General features: G+C 44.8%; 1 protein-coding gene across 1 annotated transcript in view; it reads right to left on the bottom strand.

Annotated features, from left to right (window-relative positions):
* Positions 1 to 2,805: 2,805 nt before the first annotated feature.
* The window catches only part of LOC143998299 (uncharacterized), a 42,832-nt gene continuing 23,390 nt past the window's right edge, over positions 2,806 to 22,247 (bottom strand). The window contains exons 2-4 of the mRNA XM_077493946.1: positions 7,820 to 7,864; positions 5,724 to 5,779; positions 2,806 to 5,554 (exon numbers count right to left, since the gene is read on the bottom strand). Of these exons, the coding sequence (XP_077350072.1) occupies positions 5,741 to 5,779; positions 7,820 to 7,864 (84 nt within the window). The 3' untranslated portion in view covers positions 2,806 to 5,554; positions 5,724 to 5,740. The remainder of the gene's footprint in view (positions 5,555 to 5,723; positions 5,780 to 7,819; positions 7,865 to 22,247) is intronic.

The raw sequence follows: 22,247 nt of genomic DNA, 5'->3' as shown, positions 1-22,247 counted from the left end.
TCTGATTTAGATGATAAGTTAATAATTTTGTATTTGATTTACTGTACATATACTGATATATGTATTATTTGATTTAGATGATAAATAAGTTATAGGGTTTTGTGTGAGTTGCACAGACTTGGAATGCCTCTCGTCCAACTCTGCAAAGATATTCCAAGGTAATTCAATGCTAAGAATGAGGGAGGATGTTTCTGTAATAAGCTAGCTAGTTGCTGGTGCTTAGATTTCATATATTCAGTCAGTCCCCACTGCTACATCAGAAATGGGAGTGGTTGAACTGAAGCCCACATTTATTTGAACAAAAAACTGGTTTAAACAAGCACTCAGTGTGCTCTTAGCAGACATCTTACTACACACATACTCCATAATGCATGCTTTAACCAAGAAAGCAAACACATTTAACATACGTTTAAGCAAACACATTTTATTCTATTTTATTTAACAATAATTTTTATTGCATTTTAAGACATTATGTTTGCATTTATTTTGCACATATGTGAATAAAGTCATGCTCATTTTTATCGTAATGGCTATTACAGAAAATGTTGTTATCTACAATCACCTAGGACACTAAAAATATTATACCTGTCTAAACATTTTTCATAAATGAAATATATGATATATAGAAGAGAATTGTTTTAATATTTTCTGTAACGTTCAATTTTCTTGGCTCCTGCTCATGTCAGCTTACTAAGTGTCAGCTCAACCCCTCTTATGCCCCATACACACGGTCGGACATTCTGACCACAAAATCCGTCAGATTTTTTCAGACGGATTTTGGCCGAAACTTGTGTTGCATACACACGGTCACACAAAGTTGTCAGAAATCCGGTCGTTCTGAACGAAGTGACGTAGAACACGTACAACGGAACTATAAAGAGGCCAGTAGACAATAGCTTTCGTCTAAAATTTTAGATCCTGCTCTTAAACTTCGTGTGTCGGAAAATTTGACAGAAACAGCCCGATGGAACCCAAACACAGTCGGATTTTCTGACAACATGATCCAATCACACATTTTCCGTCGGAAAATCTGACTGCGTGTATGGGGCATTACTCCTCAAGAACCTCTCCTACAGTTTGTTGGGAAACTAAGCTGACATGAGGAGGATGCAGGAAAGGAAAATACTGTAAGCATAGAAATATGTTTCCTAAATTATGGACCTCCCTGTCAGTCTACTATGGGATGTGGCAAGCAATGACAGAATTGGGAGGCAAAAAAAAATACAATCCACCCTGACACATAAATACTGTGTGTAAAAAATATATTTTCATTAACCACTTCAATACAGGGCATTTTCACCCCCTTCCTGCCCAGGCCAATTTTCAGCTTTCAGCGCTGTCACATTTTGAATGACAATTGCGAGGTCATGCGACATTCTACCCAAATTAAATTTTGATTGTTTTTTTCCACATATAGAGCTTTCTTTTGGTGGTATCTGCATTTTTAATTTTTTACGCTATGAACAAGAAAAGAGTGTAAATTTTGAACAAAAACACAATATTTATTACTATTTGCTATAATAAATATCCCATTTTTAAAAAAATATATATTTTTTTTTCCTCAGTTTAGGTCGATGTATATTCTTCTACATATTTTTGGTTAAAAAAAAATCCCAATGAGCATATATTTATTGGTTTGTACAAAAGTTATAGCATCTACAAAATAGGGGATAGATTTTTTTTTTTACAACTAATGGCGGTGATCTCATAACTGTGACATTGTGGCAGACAGATCGGACACTTTTGACACTATTTTGGGACCATTCACATTTATAAAGTGATCGGGGCTATAAAAAATGCACATACTGTATGAATGTGACTGGCAGGGAAGGGGTTAACACTAGAAGGTGATGCAGGGGTTAAATGTGTGTCCTAGGGAGTGATTCTAACTGTGGGGGGAGGGGACTGATGAGGGGAAGAGACCGATTGGTGTTCCTCTGTACAGGAAACATCTGATCAGTTCTCCTCTATCTGACAAGATGTGGATCTGTGTGTTTACACACACAGATCCAAGTCCCGGCTCTGTAACCGGGCAATCGCGGGTGCCCAGCGGACATCGCGGCCGCTGGGCACACGCATCAGGGTCCCAGCGATGCAGATATCGCATGCTCTCCACAATGCCGGGAAGCAGAGGACATCATATGATGTCCACCCGGAGCCAGGAACAGTGCCTTCCACCATCATTTTACAATACAGCGGTAGGGAACTGGTTAACCACTTCCCACCCAAGGTACGTCCAGGGACATCCTTGAATTTGTGGGGGTATATCTGAATAATGCCTGCAGCTACAGACATCATTCAGATATCATCTTTTAGTGCCAGCGATTCCCTACACCATAAGAATGATCATAGTGGCTGTTCCACCGCTTGATCGTTCTTACTGGCAGCGAGAGGGACTCCCCCCTCCCGCTGTCCTCAGGTGCTTTTACCAACTCACTGTTCCATCGATGAGTTGGAGACAGGATTCGCCGGTCCTGGATGGTGATCATAGAGATTTGATCGTTCGAAGGCCCGGCGCGATGTTATGATGTCACGCCTGACCTCTGCTTTTTAACAAATGGCAGCACCTTGGCTGGGAAGCCGTGATCCTTAATTTTTTTTTTTATTTCAGGCTTCCCAGCCTAGAGGTGACTAGGTCTTACTGACCCCATATCTCACTGTAGAGAGGACCGATCATGCCATATTCTTATTACAAGGGATGTTTACATTCCTTGTAATAGGAATAAAAATGATACAATTTTTTTTTTTTAAAGTGTCAAACTAAAAAAAAAAAAATTAACAAAAAAAAAAATTAAGCGCCCCCTGTCCCCGTGTGCTTGCACGCAGAAGTGAATGCATACATAAGTCCCGTCCACATATGAAAACGGTGTTTAAATCATACATGTGAGGTATCACCACGAACATTAGAGCATGAGCAATAATTCTAGCCCTATACCTCCTCTGTAATTCAAAACATGTAACCGGTACGTAAAAATCCTCATAGGTGGCGCTTTAATTTTTTTTACCGAAGTTTGGCGTCATTCCACTAGCAATTTTGAAGCGTGACATGTTAGGTATCTATTTACTGTATGTGTATGTATGTAACTTCATCTTTCACATTAAGCAAAAAAATTGGCCTAACTTTAATGTTTTGTTTATTTTTCAAGCATGAAACCGTGCAAGATAAAAAGTTGCAATGACCGCCATTGTATTTTCTAGAGTCTTTGCCAAAAAAACATTTATAATGCTTGGGGGTTCTATGTAATTTTCCAGCAAAAAAATTATGAATTTAACATGTAAGAGAGAAATTTCAGAATTGGCCTGGATGGGAAGTGGTTAATTATAACAGCAGAGATCATTGTTGATCCAAAAGGTTTTGCAACTTCAAGAGAGACATCCACTCTGTAATGCAAAATAAATATTGTGTCATGTTCTAACTTGCAGTTCTGCACATTGCTTCAGCTGACACCTTCACAAAGAATACAAAAGGAGATGCAAAATGTCAAGTCTTGTTCTTTACTTAAGCCCTGGTTCCCACTGGTGCTATTTGACATGGGATTTGACATTTTGGCACCAATAGCACCATCCTAATCGGTACGATGCCACATTTGCAAAGACTGGCAGCCTCAATTCCAAATTTACATAAAATGAAATAGTGAGCTTAGGTAAAAAAGGATGCCTGAGAATGACTTTTCAGAAGAAGTCACACTGTAAGAAGCCCCTGCAGAGAAGGTGCACAACTCAGAAACCAGGTTAAAGGTATGGCTACTAGAAAATCTAGAAAATCTGCCCACAGCAAAAGATTGTATAGCAACCACTGTTCCCTGTGCACTAGAGATAGATCCCACTAAGACCCCTTTTACACTGAGGCAGTATTTAGGCATTTTAGCGCTATAAAAAACACATGTAAAGCACCTGAAAACTGCCTCCCATTCATTAGAAAAAGTCCTGCAAGCAGCATCTTTGGGGCAGCTTGTGAGCGCTGTATACAACACTCCCCAAAATGCCCCTGCCCATTGATTAAAAGTCAGCAGCTAGAAAAAGTGTAGCTGCTGACTTTTAATAAACACACACTCACCTGTCCCACGATCCAGCAATGTGCTCACCTTAGCAATCACTTGTCTCCCTCTCCTCTTTTGGTGCCTGCATTTCAACTGTGGGCACCTGTCAAAACTAGGTACCCAATCCCTGCCAAAAATAATTCCATGCCAAATGTGGCATAGGAGGGGGGACGATTACTTAAAGCAGAACTTCCTCTTTTGGATGGAGCTCCACTTTAAGCATATATTTTCAACTTCCAAGCCATCAAATTTAGTCTCTTGATGTTAAGATGGTAATGCTGGTGATAGATGAATTGTTATTCAGCCGGGTCAGCATGGACTCTTCTTGAATGGGACTGCTGGTAAATTTCCATTCCATCAGTTCCTGCAGCCAGTTGGCTGCAGAGCAAATCAGTGTACTCTCACAGCAGAGGAGTCTCCACTATCCGAATCATAATGATTGTTGCAATACTTTTAAGAAGGTTTTTTGTAGGAATGTACAAAGCCCAAACAGACGGCATTGAAATTGAAAATCAGCATGGCAATCACAAATCCGAGGAAGTGTTAATTAGCTTGATTCACAGGAAAATGCAGATATGCATCTGGCAGGTCTTCTATTGCCAACCATTCTTCCAAATGTACTACTGAGATGATGGTTTCTAAGCATTCCACCTTGAATTTATCTAGCTTGAAGCTTGAAGTTTGGTCTCTATAACAGAAGCTTGTGGTGGTTTCAAGCCAGTAACCTCTCTGAATTACATATAGAATCCATTTGTCAGACATTAGCTCTGTCGAGACCCTGGCAAAAAGAGCTAGCCTTGTCCCCACTAGAGGAACAAGAAAGGGCACACCTTCAGGTCAATTCTGTCACTGGCGACTTCTGTCTTGCAGCATTAAATATGACTTACCAACTGAAATTCTGTGACTGGCATCCTACAGGGTTCTACCAAACAGCAACTTCTCTGTGAAAGGAAGTGAGCAAAGACAAATGCTTTAACTATAAAAGCTCTTTCTATCCTTAGTATCTTTGAAAAAATACAGAGACCTCCAATGACAAGATAATATAATGATATAATCTCTGCAATAAAGAATCCTCCTTCAGAAGTGCTTCCCAAAGCATCTTTCTGCCAAATTGGATACTATATAGAGAGGCTGAAAGTTCCCTTGGAGACCAGGATACTGCCTTTTCAATTTTCTTGGCAGTGAAACTTCTTCTGGCCACTTGATGGCTTTTTTTCCAGGGGAGACTTGTGTCAATTCAAAGCATTTCTGGGACTGAATCTGCATCTGAGACTGGCACTCATCCAGGTGCCGCCCATGTGGAGAAGAAATAGAAAATGAATGCCTCATCTGACAAGACTTCCTATGAGTTTTAGCTTTTGAGGCTTCCTTCTCTGACATTTTAGAAATGCCATCAGTAACTGCCTCTTTGATATAGGCTGTATCCCTTTTCCTGCACCACTTTATCTTGGGTTGTTTCCTTGAAGCAAGATTTGCATACACTTTGCACTTTATTTTACCCTGGGCTCTTCTTCCTGCCAAAAGACAAGGTGCACTCTTTTAACTCTGTTGAGGGAACAGGATAACAACTATACATCTCAAAGTCATGAGGAAGCACAAAACCACATAAAATATGCATTATGAAATTATTTTATAGAAGAGGTAACCAGAGATTTTTTTTTTTAAACAAAATAAGTCTGCTACCTTTTATCTGTCTTTTTTCAGTTTTTGCTTATGGTGTGGGAGGTCTCATGATAATTCTGAAAAAAAGAAGTATTTACTATAGACAGATAAGATAAAAGAAACATATTCTGAAGAGTATAGGATCATGAAAGAATATTAGTAATGTAGGTAAATAAACAAAGTCTGTGAAGGAGAAAGGCACATAGAAATGTTAACTGCAGAGTTTTACCACAAGGAAACTCTCTGGGAAAAATCACTGGCACAGTAACAGTCTCCTTTTTGGACTAAGCATGTTAAGGTTCTGGCTTTGGTTCTATGCATGTGAGTATTTAATATCCATCATATTTGTACTGATTTTTTATTTTTTTTGTATTGTGTGAATAATTGCATTTCATTTTTCAGTGTAAATGGTCTCCTGAAGAAGCCATGTTTTGGCAAAACACAGAGATCAATACCAGAAGTCTACTATTTTTTTACTATATCTGACCCAATATATTTAAGGATATTTGGCCATTGTGTCTATCCGTATATGCAGTATATTCACAAATAGGCTAAATTACAACAGTTTTCAGTAGTCTTAGCCCTTGTACACACAGTCAGGCCGCGTACACACGCGCGGACTGTTCGCCCAACTTTGTCCGTCCAACAGTTTCGGCAAACAGTCCGCTCAAAATTAGCATGGACGGACATGGCCACACACGACGAACGAACAGTTTGCTGAAACCGTGCGCGATGACGTGAACGGCACGTACGACGGGACAAAAAATACGACGTCCTATACACTGCATTATAACTTTCGGCGTGTTAAGCCTTTCTGAGCATGCGCGGAACTTAGTTTGTCGAACAAGCCTACACACGGGCGGACTGTTCGCTCAAACAAGGTTTCAGCGGACAGTTTTTCGGAATTTCCGAAAAACCTTGTTCGTCAAACTGTCCGCTGAAACTGTCCGCTGAAAGCCCACACACGAGCGAACTGTCCGCCCAAACACTGTTCAGCGGACAAAGTTGGGCGAACAGTCCGCCCGTGTGTACGCGGCCTCAGACATTCTGACAACCAAATCCATTGGATTTTGTCAGACGGATTTTGTCTGACGGATTTTGTCTGACGGATTTTGTCCGAAACTGTTGCATACACACGGTCGGACAAAGTTGTCGGAAAATCCGATCATTCAGAACGTGATGACGTTATTTCATTACGATGGGACTACGTTCAGGCTAATAGCCAATAGCTTTGGTCTAGGAATTTGATTTGAGCATGCGTGGCACTTTGTCCGATCGGAATTCTCTACACACAATCGGACAAAGTCTGATCAGATCATGTTGTCGGAAAGTTTTATAGCCCAGCTATAAATCTTTGTCCGTCGGATATTCTGACGGAAACAGTCCGATGGAGCCCACACACAGTCGGATTATCTGACAACACGGTCCGATCAGACATTTTCCGTCGGAGTGTTCGACCGTGTGTACAAGGGCTTATACCTATGCTTGCACCCATATGGGGAATATACTCTACATTGTCTGACAAATATGGGATATGTGTTTATGAAAACTTTTAATTGAATTGATATTATCAATAAAAATTTGCATTTATATACCCTTGGAGTACTCTTCTTTCTTTGGGGTCCTTCATTTTTTATTTTTATTTACATTTTTGTATTTTTGGATGTGGTGCCACATCAAACAAGTTGTGTCTCATTTTTGTTATTTAATGCTTTGCACTGACAGGAACCAGTAGGAATCTCTCTGAAACCAAGACTGGCAGGTTAAGAAGCAGACAATCAGAAAAAGGGTTTTCCTTGGTTCTTATAGCAAACTCAGGTTCTACAGTGGCCTCTTCCTCCTCATTTTCAAGGTTAGTAATTTATAATAACTTTCAGAAAGCCCAAGCACAGCAGGCACCCACCTTCTGGGAAATTTACAGCCCAATGCAGTGGGTCTGCTGCCCAGGAAAGGCTGAGCCTAGGCTAGCAGGTAGCAGCATTCTGGAAAAAAAGGAACTCCAGAAACAAAAAAGAATAATAAAAACTGAAATAAATTCTTAAAGAAACATACTATAGTGTCTGGAGCGAGAACAAAAGAAGAACAATGGGGGGGGGGTTCAACTAGATTGAACTTACTGGCCGGGTAGATATGGATATGGACCTGAACCACGGTAGGCTGACCTGCAAGACATATTGATGAACAAAATCACCACAGCATTTGGTTATTTTAAAATACAGTTCAATATTACCCTGTACACCTAGTTGATAATATGGAACACTGTTTCTGATTTGATAATATCTCTGTAACCTGTACTTGAAAATTCTATAGTTTGAAGGTGCATACATAGTTAATTAAATTGACAAAGTTCATTTAGTTCAACCCATACAAGACGCTGGGAAGCTATAGACACAGAATAGGGACACCACATCCTAATTATAATGCAAACTCCAATTCTCCGTACCAAAATGAACTTTGAGATGGCTCATAGAAGCCACAGAGTGCAAAAAAGTTAAAATATGGGGAATACATACCCTTTACAATTTTATTTATACAAAAATATTACAACATACATATCAACGAAGACCAGATAGATAAAATATAAACACCAAAAGGGCGTTTCGCCGCACAAACCTTTCTTCTATGATCATGTAATAATCTATTCCGATATAGACATTACCCAACATAGAGCAAATACAGTAAAACCTTGGATTGCGAGCATAATTTGTTCCAGAAACATGCTTATAATCCAACGCACTTGTATATCAAAGCAAATTTCCCCATAAGAAATAATGGAAACTCAATTGATTAGTTCCACAACCATTTATTCATCAGTCCTTCAGTTTATAGTCCATATAAACAGATTATAGCAATGTAATAGGTTGTGTAACCATACAATGTCCATCCACAAATGGCAGCCTCCACAAGGGGATTAGAAGCAAAATCCAGCAGGAGCTACAGAGTATAAAAGCCTTTAAGAGCCTCTAAGTATAGCAATATGGTTACATTTAGTGAAGGTACAACATTCAGCAACTCACATGGTTCATGTTTAAAAGAAGCACATCTAGGTATGCAGACATCCTTGGTAAAGCTGTCCACATAGATCATCCTCCGCACCACCGACCCTCACCGCTCTCATTCTGCATTTGTGACCGGGAAGACTACCCTGCAGTAGAGCGATCTGAAAGTGGTGCTTGAAGCGCTCATGGACCACAGCGTCGAAGGGATGATGTTGATGGTGGTGCGGAGGGTGGTCTATGTGGCCAGCTTTACCCCAAATGCCTGCATACTTGGATTGCCTGTTTTAATCATCAACCATGTGAGTTGCCAAATGTTGTACCCTCATTAAATGTAACAATGTTGCTCCACTCAGGAGCCATTCTTATTCATTATGTGACATGACACTATTTTTATATCAAGACATTGCTTGTATATCAATTCAAAATGTATTTAGAAATGTTGCTTGTCTTGCAAAACGCTCTTAAACCAAGTTACTCTCAAACCAAGGTTTTACTGTATATTCTTTTTGGCAAATACTGTCATCCGCTACAACAAAATGTCTCTGTGCATTTTGCAGGGCATGTAACCTGCTTCCACAATATAGGTAATTTACTATGCAGCATCACCAAAGGGTTTCAAAGAGGTCTGTTACTATGCAGCATCACCAAATATACATTATAAAGAGAGAGAAAGAAGAAAAGAACACAAACCAACTAATTGTATTATGCTAGCCAAGTATTTCACACAATACATTTCTTTATGTACATGATTCAAAAAGGCAGAATCAAGCCCCATCAATCAGATGTCCGGCGTAGCTCTGAAATTGTTCTTGCGGCTAATTCAAACCCTACATGGAAATATAGGGGCCTATGCTTTCCGTACCGAGTACAGACTTTTTACAGCTCTCTTCTACCTAAAACTGGCATACCTCATTCCCTTACACCTTTCAAGTTATTTTTTATTTCTTCCTCGCCACCTGCTCATATTATTTTTAAGATACATGCCCTCCTAACTACCTACAGTATATAACCCCTGGTCTCCCTTTCTACACTTTTAAATGGATGATTGAGCTTGACTGTTCATTTACTGATGTTGAATGGGGACACATTTTCATCAAAACCCTATCCATGGCTTGTGCCACCCAAGAGCATAACTCTAAATTACTCTCAGGGTGGTACCTTACCCCCTCCAGCATTTACCAAATTTTTTCATCTCTCTCAGATTCTTGTTGGCACTGTCAAGCCTCCCCAGGCACTCATCTTCATATCTGGTGGGAAGCCTCCCCGGGCACCCTTTTTCATATCTGGTGAGCATGCCCCCCATCCAAAAGCTTTGGGAGTCTGTTAGCTGTCTCTACAACCTAGTTACCCAGGAATTGGTTTCCAATTCGCATGAACTTGCCTTCTTAACTCTTTTACCCCAATCGTTACCTCAAGCAAAAAACCCTCTTCTCCGCTTTTTTATTTTTGCAGTTAGACAATTGATTCTGAGACACTGAAGATCTTTTACTGCACCTTTGTTCCTTGAATGGCTTGAGACTCGCAATGACATTGTGCAAATGGAAGAATAGGTGGCCAAAAATCATGATACCTACGAGAAGTTTTAAAGGGGTCTGGCTAGTTTAGATAATGCTCAAGACCTCTCTCAAACTGCATAACTTTTTGGAAGACCTTCGCTGATATCCACTGTCGTTGACCCACTGTCATTCTCCCTGCTTACTGACTCCATTTCACTGCCTTTTTTAAACACTTATGATGCTAGTAGGGGTTCCCCACAACACCTTCATCACATCATGAGAGCCACTGCCAACTCTTACTTAAAAACCTACATCTTTTCTATTCCTGCTCTTCACTACAATTTTCCACTTTTCTTTTAATTGTTCTCTCTATTCTCTTCTTCTGATATTATTCACGGCGAGTAAGATACTTCCATAAGCTGAGATTCAGGGTACATTTGATCCCGTCCATCCCTCTGGATGGTCAATTTCACATGATTTCTTACTTATGCCACTACGTTTTTTTTTCTGTCAGTACTCACTTATTCTTCCTGTAGAATACAATTAGATTATTCTCCTGCAGGAAACGATGGCACTAGAAGGGCGCCCAGTCAAGGATGATGTCATAAGCCAGTGTAAGTGCCAGCCTGACACACAATGAAGTGGGTATATAGAGCTGACCCTGAATAGAGGGAGGCTGCCACTTCTGGGAACATACATTTGAGCCACCATTGTTTGTCATATTGGGTAACATCCTTAACTCTAGCAGAGATACTTCCTTTGTTTTTAAGCGAATTTACCTGTTTAACTTTTTAGTTATATCTGATATTGTCTTTTGTCTTTGGTTTATCTGAGCTAAGGGACATAAATTGTTGGTACACTCATTTAGGTGGTTGGATGAAAAACTGTATTCCCTTTCTCTCCTTTTTCCTGGCTGAAGGGCGATCCTGGATGTTTGCCTGGATAGTGCACTTGTTGACATCATGGATGTTTGCCTGGACAGTGTACTTGTTGACATTTATTACCTAACAGTCCCCCACCTCCACCTCTTGCTCATTTTTGATAAATACTTGATATATTGTTGACTGTTATCAACATTACAGTATATCTATTTGATACCTGGCATAGGGTAGGTCATTTGTATATGTATACCTAAACATAGTGGGGGGATCCCTATATTTATTAGTTCTACCTCCCTTTTATTAGTTATACCTCCCCTGACCTTTTCCTATACCTCAGTAGAGATGGCCTTGCAGTTCGCTCGGCAGTCGGTTTGCGGCCAATTTTGCTTGTTCGCGATTTGCCACATTCTTCCACATACATACTGCACTTCTGTAGAGACTTTTGTCACAGGGTCATTTAAAAAATTACAGGCAGAGAAAGAGGCAGGCCCTTCCGCAGGGGTGGTAGGGGTAGGGCAGGAGCAACAGGCTTGAGCCAAAGTGTGAAATTGCGTTCGATTACGTCAAAGGAAGCACCGGACTTGGTTGATTGGCTCACTCAGCCTTACTCTTCTGCACCCTCCTCATCCTCTCGATCTGCACCCTCTTCTTCACTCTCTGCTGTGTGCACCCCCAAAGACACTACCACCAACACCACCACCACCACCATATACCCTCCGCTTGAGTCACAGGAATTATTTTCCAATCCATCACAAGACATTGCCGATGCGCAGCCACTCTTGGCATTGGATCAGGAAGAGGAGGTAGCAACAACCACCACTCAGCAGTTTGACGACAGTACCCAGATCAGCCCAAGGAGGAGGTAGGTCCCCGGTGTTGCTGCCTACTCCGAGATCTCTAAATATAGCGGTGGGGAAGGTGACGTCAATGATGACATGTCTAGTGATGTCACGTGGGTGCCCACAAGAGAGGAAGAGGAGGGGAGTTTAGAAGGAGATATGGACCAGCAGATAAGGAGGAGAAGCAGTTGGAACTTAGATTGCACAAGAGGGACAAAGCAGACTACCAATGTATCAGGAGTGAGGCATCAACCATGTATGGTCACATCTGGCACTCCCAGGATGCCGGCACATGGCTTTTTTTTACGTGTCCGCTGCTGACAATAGTGTTACCATCTGTAATCTTTGCAGTCAACGCATAAGTCGCGGTAAGCCCAACACTCACCTAGGGATGACCGCCTTAAGAAGGCACATGAGCTGCCATCACTGAGCCCAGTGGGAGCAACGGAACCCACAAAGCCACTCTCCAGGCTCTCACCGTCCAGCCTCGTCTTCTACTTCTCCATATCCTCTCTCCTCACAATTGTTCTCCACTCTACCTTCCATCATGCCGTCCTCACGTTTTTCTGGAAAAAGGCAGGCTTCCGTGTGCCAAATGTTTGAGCGTAAAAAAATGATGATGCCGGATAACCCTCTTGCTCAACGGTTGACGGCTGGCTTGTCAGAACTGATAGCCCGCCAACTACTGCCATATAAACTGGTGGACTCCGAGGCCTTTTGAAAATTTGTGGCCATTAGAACACCACAATGGAAGGTCCCAGGAAGGAAGGATATCTTACAGAAGGGCATCCCAGAGTTATATGGCCATCTTCAGCAGCAAGTGAATGTATCTCTGGCACACAGAGTCAGCGCCAAGATACATCTGACCACAGACACGTGGTCTAGCAAACACAGGCAGGGAAGGTATATAACTTTTACTGCCCACTGGGTGAACCTTCTGATGGCCGTCAAGCATGTAACCCGTGGCACCCATGTAGATTTGGTTTTACCTCCATGGATTGCATGCAGGCCTGGCTCTTCTTCTCCTCCTCCTACTCCATCTTCCTCCCTTCTCCTCCTCGGCTGACTCCTCCTTTTCCGCTGCTAGCGCCTCTTCTGCTGTGCCACCCAAGATCCCCAAAACCTATTCGACATGCCAGGTGAGACGTTGCCATACTCTGCTGCGTCTGTTGTGCCTGGAAGCCAAGATCCACACTGGCCCTGCACTCCTTTCAGCTTTGCGTTCACAGGCAGATCAGTGGCTAACACCGCTCAATTTGACAGTTGGTAAAGTGGTGTGTGACAATGGTGCCAATCTGCTTAGTGCATTGAAACAGGGCAAAATGACACATGTGCCATGCATGGCACACATCTTAAACTTGGTCGTGCAGTGATTCGTTGTCAAATACCCTGGGGTCCAGGACATCTTGCAGCAGGCAAGGAAAATCTCGGCCCATTTCAGAAGATCTTACACAGCCATAGCTCGCCTTGCTGACATTCAGCGGCGACACAATCTGCTGGTCAGACGTCTAATTTGCAATTACCCAATGCAATGGAACTCAGCCTTCTATATGCTTGATAGGAGCTTATTTTTTTTTTTCACCTCGCCAGTGGCTGCTTATGCACGACGCATGCAGACTTCTGCGGCCATTTGATGAGATCACCAAACTGGTCAGTCAAAGCCATGGCGCCATCAGTGACATCGTACCTTATGCCTTCTTTATGAAGCATGCATTGAGTCGTGTCATTGATCAAGCCGTGGAGGAGCAGGAGCAGGAAGATGAGGAAGTCACAATGCTGGATGAATTCCCAGGGGGGCTACTCTATCTGAGACAAGTCAACAACAGGAGTCTGAAGAAGAGTCAGAGTAGGATGGTGCCGGGGCGGATGAGGAGGAGGAGGAGGAGGAGGAGGAGGAGGAGCAAAAAGCTTTCTTTTTTTTTAACATATTTTTATTGAAGGTTTACATAATACAATGCAGAAGATCAGTTGACAGTAAGCATGACAAATAAAAAACCATCCGAGTGGTTGAACAAGTCGAGATTACACATATTCTGATCACTACAAGATGGAGGCTGACCCAGCAGGTGGGTAGTGTCCTGCGGAGGAGAGGAGAGTTCTTGTGAGATCGATAACTTGAGTCTCCCCAGCGTGTTGCTGATATCATGGCGTAAATACCAATTAGTGTATCGGAAGGGGTAAATAAGAGATGTAATATCCTCCAGATTGAATGATTGTTCGATATAATCCCTCCATCTAGTGAAGAAACGGGGAGTAGATTGGAAGTGAGAAGAGATAATATCAAGTCTTTCTATATGAAATAAGGAGAGTAGGGCTTGTTTCACCCCTTGTAAACTCGGTGGAGATGAGTTAATCCAGTGGTTCATGATAGTTCTGCGAGCTGCTAATAGGCATATATGCGACCAGTGGGTAAGGGTGACAGGTCGTATTGACGTCTTCAACAAAAGTGGAGGTTCGCAGCTAAACAAGCAGGTAAGTGGGTCTTTAGGCAAAGATAGTTTATTGATGGCTAGAATGTATTCCAGCACTGAGTCCCAAAATGTGGAGAATGAAGTGCATTCCCACAGGCGATGAAGTAGGGTAGGATGCTCAAGGGAGCACCATGGGCATTTGGCTTGGGAGGGATCCACGTTGTTTGTGCGGAAGGGGTAGTAGGCCCTATGAGTAATTTTAAATTGGGTTTCCAGCCATGTTTCCGAAATGACAAGTTTATGGATGAGCTTGTATCTTTTCAAGATTTTTTCCGGTAGGCTTGCATCGTTGAAGATAGAGGCCCATTGTTTAAATGGAGCAATATGGTATTTGTCTGCTTGGTGAGTGATTAGGTGAGAATAGAGGGTAGAGATGGAGTAGTCACCCTATTGGAGCACAGCATCCAAGTGTGATTTACTTAGGCAGTCCGGGCGCATCCCTCCAATTGCTTTCAGATAGCTCGACAGTTGGTAGTAATGGAACACATGAGAGGAAGGAAGCGAGTATTCCTGAGAGAGGATTCGGTAGGGTTTGAGTTTTCCGCAATCTTTTTCATACAGGGAAGCAACTTTATCCAGACCATGTTCTCCCCAAAGATCAAAAGCTGCATGAATGGTGGAGGGTGGAAACATGGGGTTGCCTTGGATGGTCAGATGGTTGGAAATGTTGGTAGGTAACCCCAGGAGCCTCCGAACCTCCCTCCAAGCTACTATTGTGTCTTGAATGAGAACATTCGTCTTAATATGTTCAGGTAAAGCATGTATATTAGAGTGGAGAACCGTGGGAAGTGTATAGGAGTGTACCAATGCTTTCTCAAGGTTGTGATTCGAGTATCTAGATTTACCAGCTATCCAATCTAGGCCTTGTCTCAAAAGGCAGGAGAGATTATAGAAACGTAGATTGGGCAGGCCAGCGCCACCGTCAGACTTTGGAAGGCACAATTTCTGGAGGGCTATGCAAGGTTTCTTGTTGGCCCAAAGAAAAGTAATTAAGGCTTTGTGTATCTTGTACATCAGAGTGTTTAAGCAAAAGCATGATGGTTTGCATTGGGTACAGTAGTCTCGTAAAGGAGACCATTTTGAAGAGATGGCATCTCCCAAAAAGTGAGAGCGGCAGGCCTGCCCAAGCTTCCAGTTCGAGCATAATCTTAGTAATCAAAGGTGGGTAGTTAAGGGTATATACAGAAGAGGGCTCCCGACCTATGCGTACTCCCAAGTAAGTAATGTGGTGATGTGCCATTGTGAAGGGTGAGGATGATTGCCAGGCAGTAGCCTTCCGTGGATTTAGTGAGAGAACCTCGCTTTTATCATAGTTCATTTGGAACCCGGAGCATAGTCGGAAAGTCGTAAATAGGTCACGTAGCATGTCAAAATCAGCTGGTGGGTTGGACGAGAAAAGTAAAATATCATCTGCAAAAAGAGTGGACTGTAAGGTCTGGTCTCCAACAGTGATTCCGCTGATGCCGTTGGGGGAATTTATGATTCTCGACAAGGGTTCAATCGCTAAGTTGAAAAGCAAGGGGGACAGGGGGCATCCTTGTCTTGTCCCTTTAGTGAGAGGGATGGTAGGTGAAATGAAGTCTGGGGTAACCAACCTGGTGGTCGGGGCATTGTACATCTGGCATAGGAAGTGCGTAACTGGGCCTGAGAAGCCAAAAGCATGCATCACCTTGAATAGCCAGGTAAAACTAATATTATCAAAAGCCTTTTCGGCGTCAATGGATATGATGGCTATATCTTGATCTGAGCGCAATTTTGCCTGTTCCAATGCCAACAGTACTTTGCGAATATTTAAAGTTGCAGATCTGCCTGCAGTGGAACCTGATTGGGCCATGTGAAAGAGTGTGGGGAGGATAGTGGCCAGGCGCAAGGCTATAATTTTGGACAGAATTTTTACATCAACATTTATAAGGGATATAGGCCTGTATGAACTCGGGTGCAAGGGATCCTTTCCTTTTTTGGTGATTAGTTTAATATGAGCCTGGGCTCCTGTAGGGGGGTATGACCCGCCCTCCCAGAGGGCAGTAAATACTTTACATAAGGTGGCAGGGATAAAGTCCTGGGTGAGTCTATAAAATTCTGCTGTGTAGCCATCAGGGCCTGGGGCTTTAGAAGGGGGTAGTGATTTGATCGTAGTCATGATATCTTCTAGGGTGATGGGAGCATTAATGGTGTCTAAGTGTGCAGCAGTCAATTTTGGCAGGCGCACTCTGGATAGCAGCTGGTCAGCGATGGTTTGACCTATGGGGTCTTCTGAGTGAAGGGATATGTAATAGTCGGCAAGTAGTTTGCTAATTGCCTTAGGAGTAGTAACAATGGAGCCATCAGTGTGTTTCAGGGCGGGTATATGAGTGGGACGCTTGAAGCCTGAACATAGCCGGGATAGAAGTTTGCCCGCTTTATTGCCATATTTGTGCAAGCACAGGGTCGAAAAGGAGGAGGTGATCTGCCGAGCTTTGGCGAGCTGCCAAGCAGTAATGTTATCCAGCGTGCGGCTGCGTAAGAGATTAAGATGCATGGAACGTAGTTTGTCACTTGCCTGTAAATAGTGTTGTTTAGCGTGTTTCTTATATTGTGTCACATATGCTATGATTCTGGCCCTGAGGAAGGCCTTTCCGGCCTCCCAGAAGAGGTTTGGATTAGATATGTGCTCACTATTTGTTTCCATATATTCGGTCCAACTAGAGAGGAGCATCTGTCGAAAATCCTCGTTTTCAGCCAGATGAGAGGGGAATCGCCATATCGGCGAAGTGGAGGTTGGTTTAATATTTAGTAGGTGAGTCGCTATGGGGCAATGATCAGAGATCACCATGTCCTTAATATCTGGATCTCTTACTAACGGCAAGAGAGCAGGGGACACAAAAATGTAGTCAAGTCGCGAGAAAGATTTGTGAGGGGGCGAGAAAAAAGTAAATTCCCGCTCCGTAGGGTGGGTTAAACGCCAGGCATCTGTGAAGTTCAATGAGGAGATTGTTCGGGCAAGGAGTGTAGTGGCTGTGTTTGAAAGGGCAGTGAAATTAAGTGAGGGGGAGTCCTGATACATTCTGTCTTCAGATGAGCACATGACAGAGTTGAAGTCTCCACCGACCAGGTGGAGAGCCTCAGGTGCATGAGAAATCCAAGTCACCAGTTCTTGGAAAAATATGGAGTCAGGGGAGTTAGGAGCATATATGTTGGTAATAGCAATGTCTTTAGAGGCTAGGGAAAAGTGTAATGTGAGCTTGCGACCACATGAGTCAGCGCAAACGTTTCGGGTGGTATATTGGAGGTGCTTGTGGAGCAAAATGGCTACACCTGCCTTGCGGCCTTCAGCTGGGGATCCGTAAACCTCGCCTGCCCAAAGTTTTGCGGAGACGCAGGAGATCTTCAGCGGATAGATGGGTCTGTAGGAGTACCACATCAGCCCGTAACCTCTTCAGGTGACGAAGGACTTTCATGCGTTTATTAGGTGATCGAAGGCCCTTAACATTCCATGATACTACAGTAAATTGGTCTCTGGTAGTGTCAGCCATAAGGTTCAGTAGGAGTATTAACAAGGGCAATCAAAACCTTTAAGTACAGCATATGAATGTCTGTGAGGCACAGGGGAGCACGCATAAATAGGAGAGCCTCCAAGGGTGTACACATAGGAGAGGGGGGGGGGAGAGAAGGGAGAGACAAAAAAAAGGGGGGGGGAGGGGACTAAACCTAACAACAGGTAATACCGAATTTGGTGGAAGAACCACTCAATAGCCATAGCCAACTTCACCTTTTTCCACATAAGGTACATCACAGGTACAGGTCTCCCACCCCCTGGAAGAAGCTGAACCCATTCCTCTGGGAAGTGGGAAGGAGTGGGAGGGGGAGGGGCAAGGAAAAGGGCAGAGGACACAGAATGGTGTCCAGGGGTGAGGGGGGAGGGGATGTGGAGGGGAGAGAGGGGAAAGGGGAAGACCATAGAAAGGCACCATGGTATTAGAGTGCCTAAAATGGTATCAGATAGTGTGCAGGTGAACTAGGCGGGCTAACCCATAGAACATAAACCATATCATGAATAGGGATGAGCTTCGTGTTCGAGTCGAACGTACGTTCGACTCGAACATTGGCTGTTCGTCCGTTCGGTGAAATCCGAACATTTTGGTCCGTTCGTGTCAAATTCGCGTGGCGCTCACTGCCCACAATGCACTGCGATGGCGCAGTGCATTGCTGGCTCATGATTGGCCAAGCATGCACTGTGACCCCGCATGCTTGGCCAATCGCAGCGCCAGCAGCGAGGAGAGCCATGATTGGCCACAGGCAGGATGCCTGTGGCCAATCATAGCTCAGGCTGTGTAGTGCACGCCCCACACTATATAAGGCCGCAATCGCGGCGGCCTCGTGTAGTGTGTTGGCGTCTGAAGCAGTGGGTGTTCTGTGTACCTTCAACACAGTACACACCGATCGTTTTCGGCCGATTTTCTATCTTGCTGTTGTGTAGTGGTTATTGTCTGCGTGCCCTGACACCGCTATATTCACCTCACCTATATAGCTAGTGATCTATCTTTAATAATAGAGCTTGCAGTCAGTAGTGTTAGGAGATAGTGCGTGGTGTCTGCGTGCTCTGTACCCAGTACATACCGCTATATCCACCTACATAGCTGTTCTCTATTTGAGACCACTTGCCATCTGCAGGAGTTATTGGAAGTTGTGTGTGCCTCCAGCACAGCACAGTATACATCTGTATATACCCCTTTATCTCTGGTGTTCTCTGTTTATTGTCTGCGTGCCCTGACCGCAGTATACACCTCTATATTCACCTCACCTATATAGCTAGTAGTAGTGATCTATCTTTTATAATAGAGCTTACAGTCAGTAGTGTTAGGAGATAGTGCGTGCTGTCTGCGTGCTCTGTACCCAGTAGTGTTAGGAGATAGTGCGTGCTGTCTGCGTGCTCTGTACCCAGTACATACCGCTATATCCACCTACATAGCTGTTCTCTATTTGAGCCCACTTGCCATCTGCAGGAGTTATTGGAAGTTGTGTGTGCCTCCAGCACAGCACAGTATACATCTGTATATACCCATTTATCTCTGGTGTTCTATAATAAAGGCATCTGCAGGAGTTAGTGGGTGTTGTGTGCCTCCAGCACAATATACACTACCCAACTGCTGTTTTACCCAACTCCCTTCAGGCCATTACCATGTCTGGAAGGCCAGCAAGGAGAGGAAGACAGGCGCGAGCCGATAAAAGAGGGCAAGCAGGCTCTGTGTCTAGAGACAACAGTGCTGGTCGTGGACGCGGTGCATTGTCATCAGCACGTGGCCATGGGACATGCTTGTCCTTCTTTTCGGCAGCTGGACATGTTGAACCGCAACATGCCAACGACTTGGTAGAGTGGACGACCAAGCCCTCTTCATCCTCCTCATCCTCTCTCACCCTCTCTCACCCAGGGTAGTAGCAAAGCAGCTGCCAACGCATCGTCTTCCCTCCTCTCAATGTCATCATCAGTGACTCCTTCCCTAGACCCACCAGGTCCTCCTGAGGAGTCTCCTGAACTCTTTGAGCACAGTTTTGGGTACATGCTCCAGGAGGATGCCCAGTGTTTTGTGGGCTCTGATGATGACACTCAGCTAGAGGAAGGCAGTAGCGTGAGCGCAGACAGAGGGGATGCTCAAGAAGGACAGCAATCTGGCAGTCATGTTCCACAAGCTGCAGCATACTGCCAGGTTTGCTACAGCGATGAAGAGGGAGGGGATGATGAGGGCACTGACTCCACGTGGGTACCTGGAAGGAGGGAGGAGGAGGAGGAGGAGGCACATGTCCAACGAGGCAGGATGCCCTCCGGGGGCCAGCTTAGGAGCAGCACACCGACTGAATCACACCGCAGAGCTCCGCCTGTGCAGAGCGCTGCCTCTGCGCGTTATTCTAAAAGTTCTTTGGTGTGGGTCTTCTTTGAGATGAGTGCATCAGATCGCACCGCTGCTATTTGCAACATATGTCTCAAGCGTATCTCACGTGGCCAAAACATCAGCCGCTTGGGCACCACATGCTTGACCAGACATATGTTGACCTGCCATGCAGCTCGTTGGCAAGCGTACCTCAAAGACCCACACCAAAGAACAAAGCGGACCTCTCCTTGCTCCTCATCAGCTGGCATCTCCAACCCCACTAGACCTTCAGTCCTCTCTGAAACCTGCTCTGAGAGGAATGAAGGTGTAGAATTAGGTGTGTCACAGCCAAGTGCTTCCGGGAACTCTGCTAGCGGTACACCCACGTCCGATTATAGCAGGCAAATGTCCCTGCCCCAGCTGCTGGACCGGCGGAAGAAGTTCACTCCCAGCCATCCACATGCCCAGCTGTTGAATGCTAGCTTGGCTAAATTGCTAGCACTTCAACTGCTGCCTTTTTAGTTGGTAGACTCGGCCCCCTTCCGTGAGTTTGTACAATGTGCGGTTCCTCAGTGGCAGGTCCTCAAACGCCACTTTTTCTCACGGAAGGCGATTCCGGCTCTCTACCGGCATGTGGAAGGCAATGTCCTTGCCTCGCTGGACAGGGCGGTCAGCGGTAAGGTGCATATTACCGCTGACTCATGGTCCAGCAGGCATGGACAGGGACGTTACCTGTCTTTCACGGCCCATTGGGTCACTCTTCTGGCAGCTGGGAAGGATGCAGGACAAGGTGCAGTAGTGTTGGAGGTTGTTCCGCCACCACGCCTCCAAAATGCTACTATTGGTTGTGACACACCTCTCTCCTCCACCCCCTCCTCTTCTTCTTCCTCCATGGCCTCTTCCAGTGCTCTGTCCTCCGAACCAGCGGTGCTCCGTAGGCGTTCCAGGGGCTACGCAAGTACGCAGGCAAAACAATGCCATGCCGTGCTTGCGCTGGTTTGTTTGGGGGACAGGAGCCACACTGGGGCGGATGTTTTGTCAGCTCTGCAGGGGCAGGCCGAGAGGTGGTTGACGCCACGCCAGCTTAAGCCTGGAATGGTGGTTTGTGACAATGGCACCAACCTCCTCTCCGCCCTCCGACAGGGACAACTGACCCATGTGCCCTGTGTAGCTCACGTCCTTAACCTGGTGGTGCAGCGGTTCTTGGGCAGGTACCCCGGCTTACAGGATGTCCTGAAGCAGGCGAGGAAAGTCTGTGTGCATTTCCGCCGATCATTTAATGCCTGTGCTCGGCTGGCTGAGCTCCAAAAGGAGTTGAACCTGCCCAAGAACCGCCTTATATGCGACATGCCCACCAGATGGAACTCAACATTGGCCATGCTGCAGCGGCTGCACACGCAGCAGAGGGCCATCAATGAGTACCTGTGCGACTACGGCACCAGGACAGGGTCAGGGGAGCTTGGTTTTTTCTCACCACGCCAGTGGGGCATGATCAGGGATGCATGCACTGTCCTGTCACCGTTTGAGGAGGCCACAAGGATGGTGAGCAGTGACAGTGCATGCATCAGTGACACTGTACCTCTTGTCCACCTCTTGGAGCATACGCTGCGTGGAATAATGGACAGGGCACTTGAGGCAGAACAGAGGCAGGAAGAGGAGGACTTCCTTGCCTCTCAAGGCCCCCTTTATCCAGACAGTGTTCCTGCTGTGCCACCCATCACACAGGAAGAGGATGAGGAGGAGGAAGAGGAGGAGGAGGATGATTGTGTCAGCATGGAGGTGGAGGCTGGCACTCAGCATCAGCATCAGCAGCAGCAGCAGCAGTCCTGTAGGGATGATTTACAGTCCCAAGAAACACGTGGACTTGTACGTGGCTGGGAGGAGGTAGCTGTGGATCATGTTGTCCTTAGTGACCCAGAGGACTCCGGACCGAATGCCTCAGCTAACCTATGCTGCATGGCCTCCCTGATCCTGCAAAGCCTGCGGAAGGATCCTCGTATTCTTCGGATCAAG

Source organism: Lithobates pipiens, unplaced genomic scaffold (genome assembly GCF_037356315.1).
Source record: "Lithobates pipiens isolate NorthernLeopardFrog02 unplaced genomic scaffold, aLitPip1_a1.2 Scaffold_19, whole genome shotgun sequence".
Lineage (NCBI taxonomy): Eukaryota > Metazoa > Chordata > Amphibia > Anura > Ranidae > Lithobates > Lithobates pipiens.
This window is presented reverse-complemented; position numbering and strand designations above follow the sequence as displayed.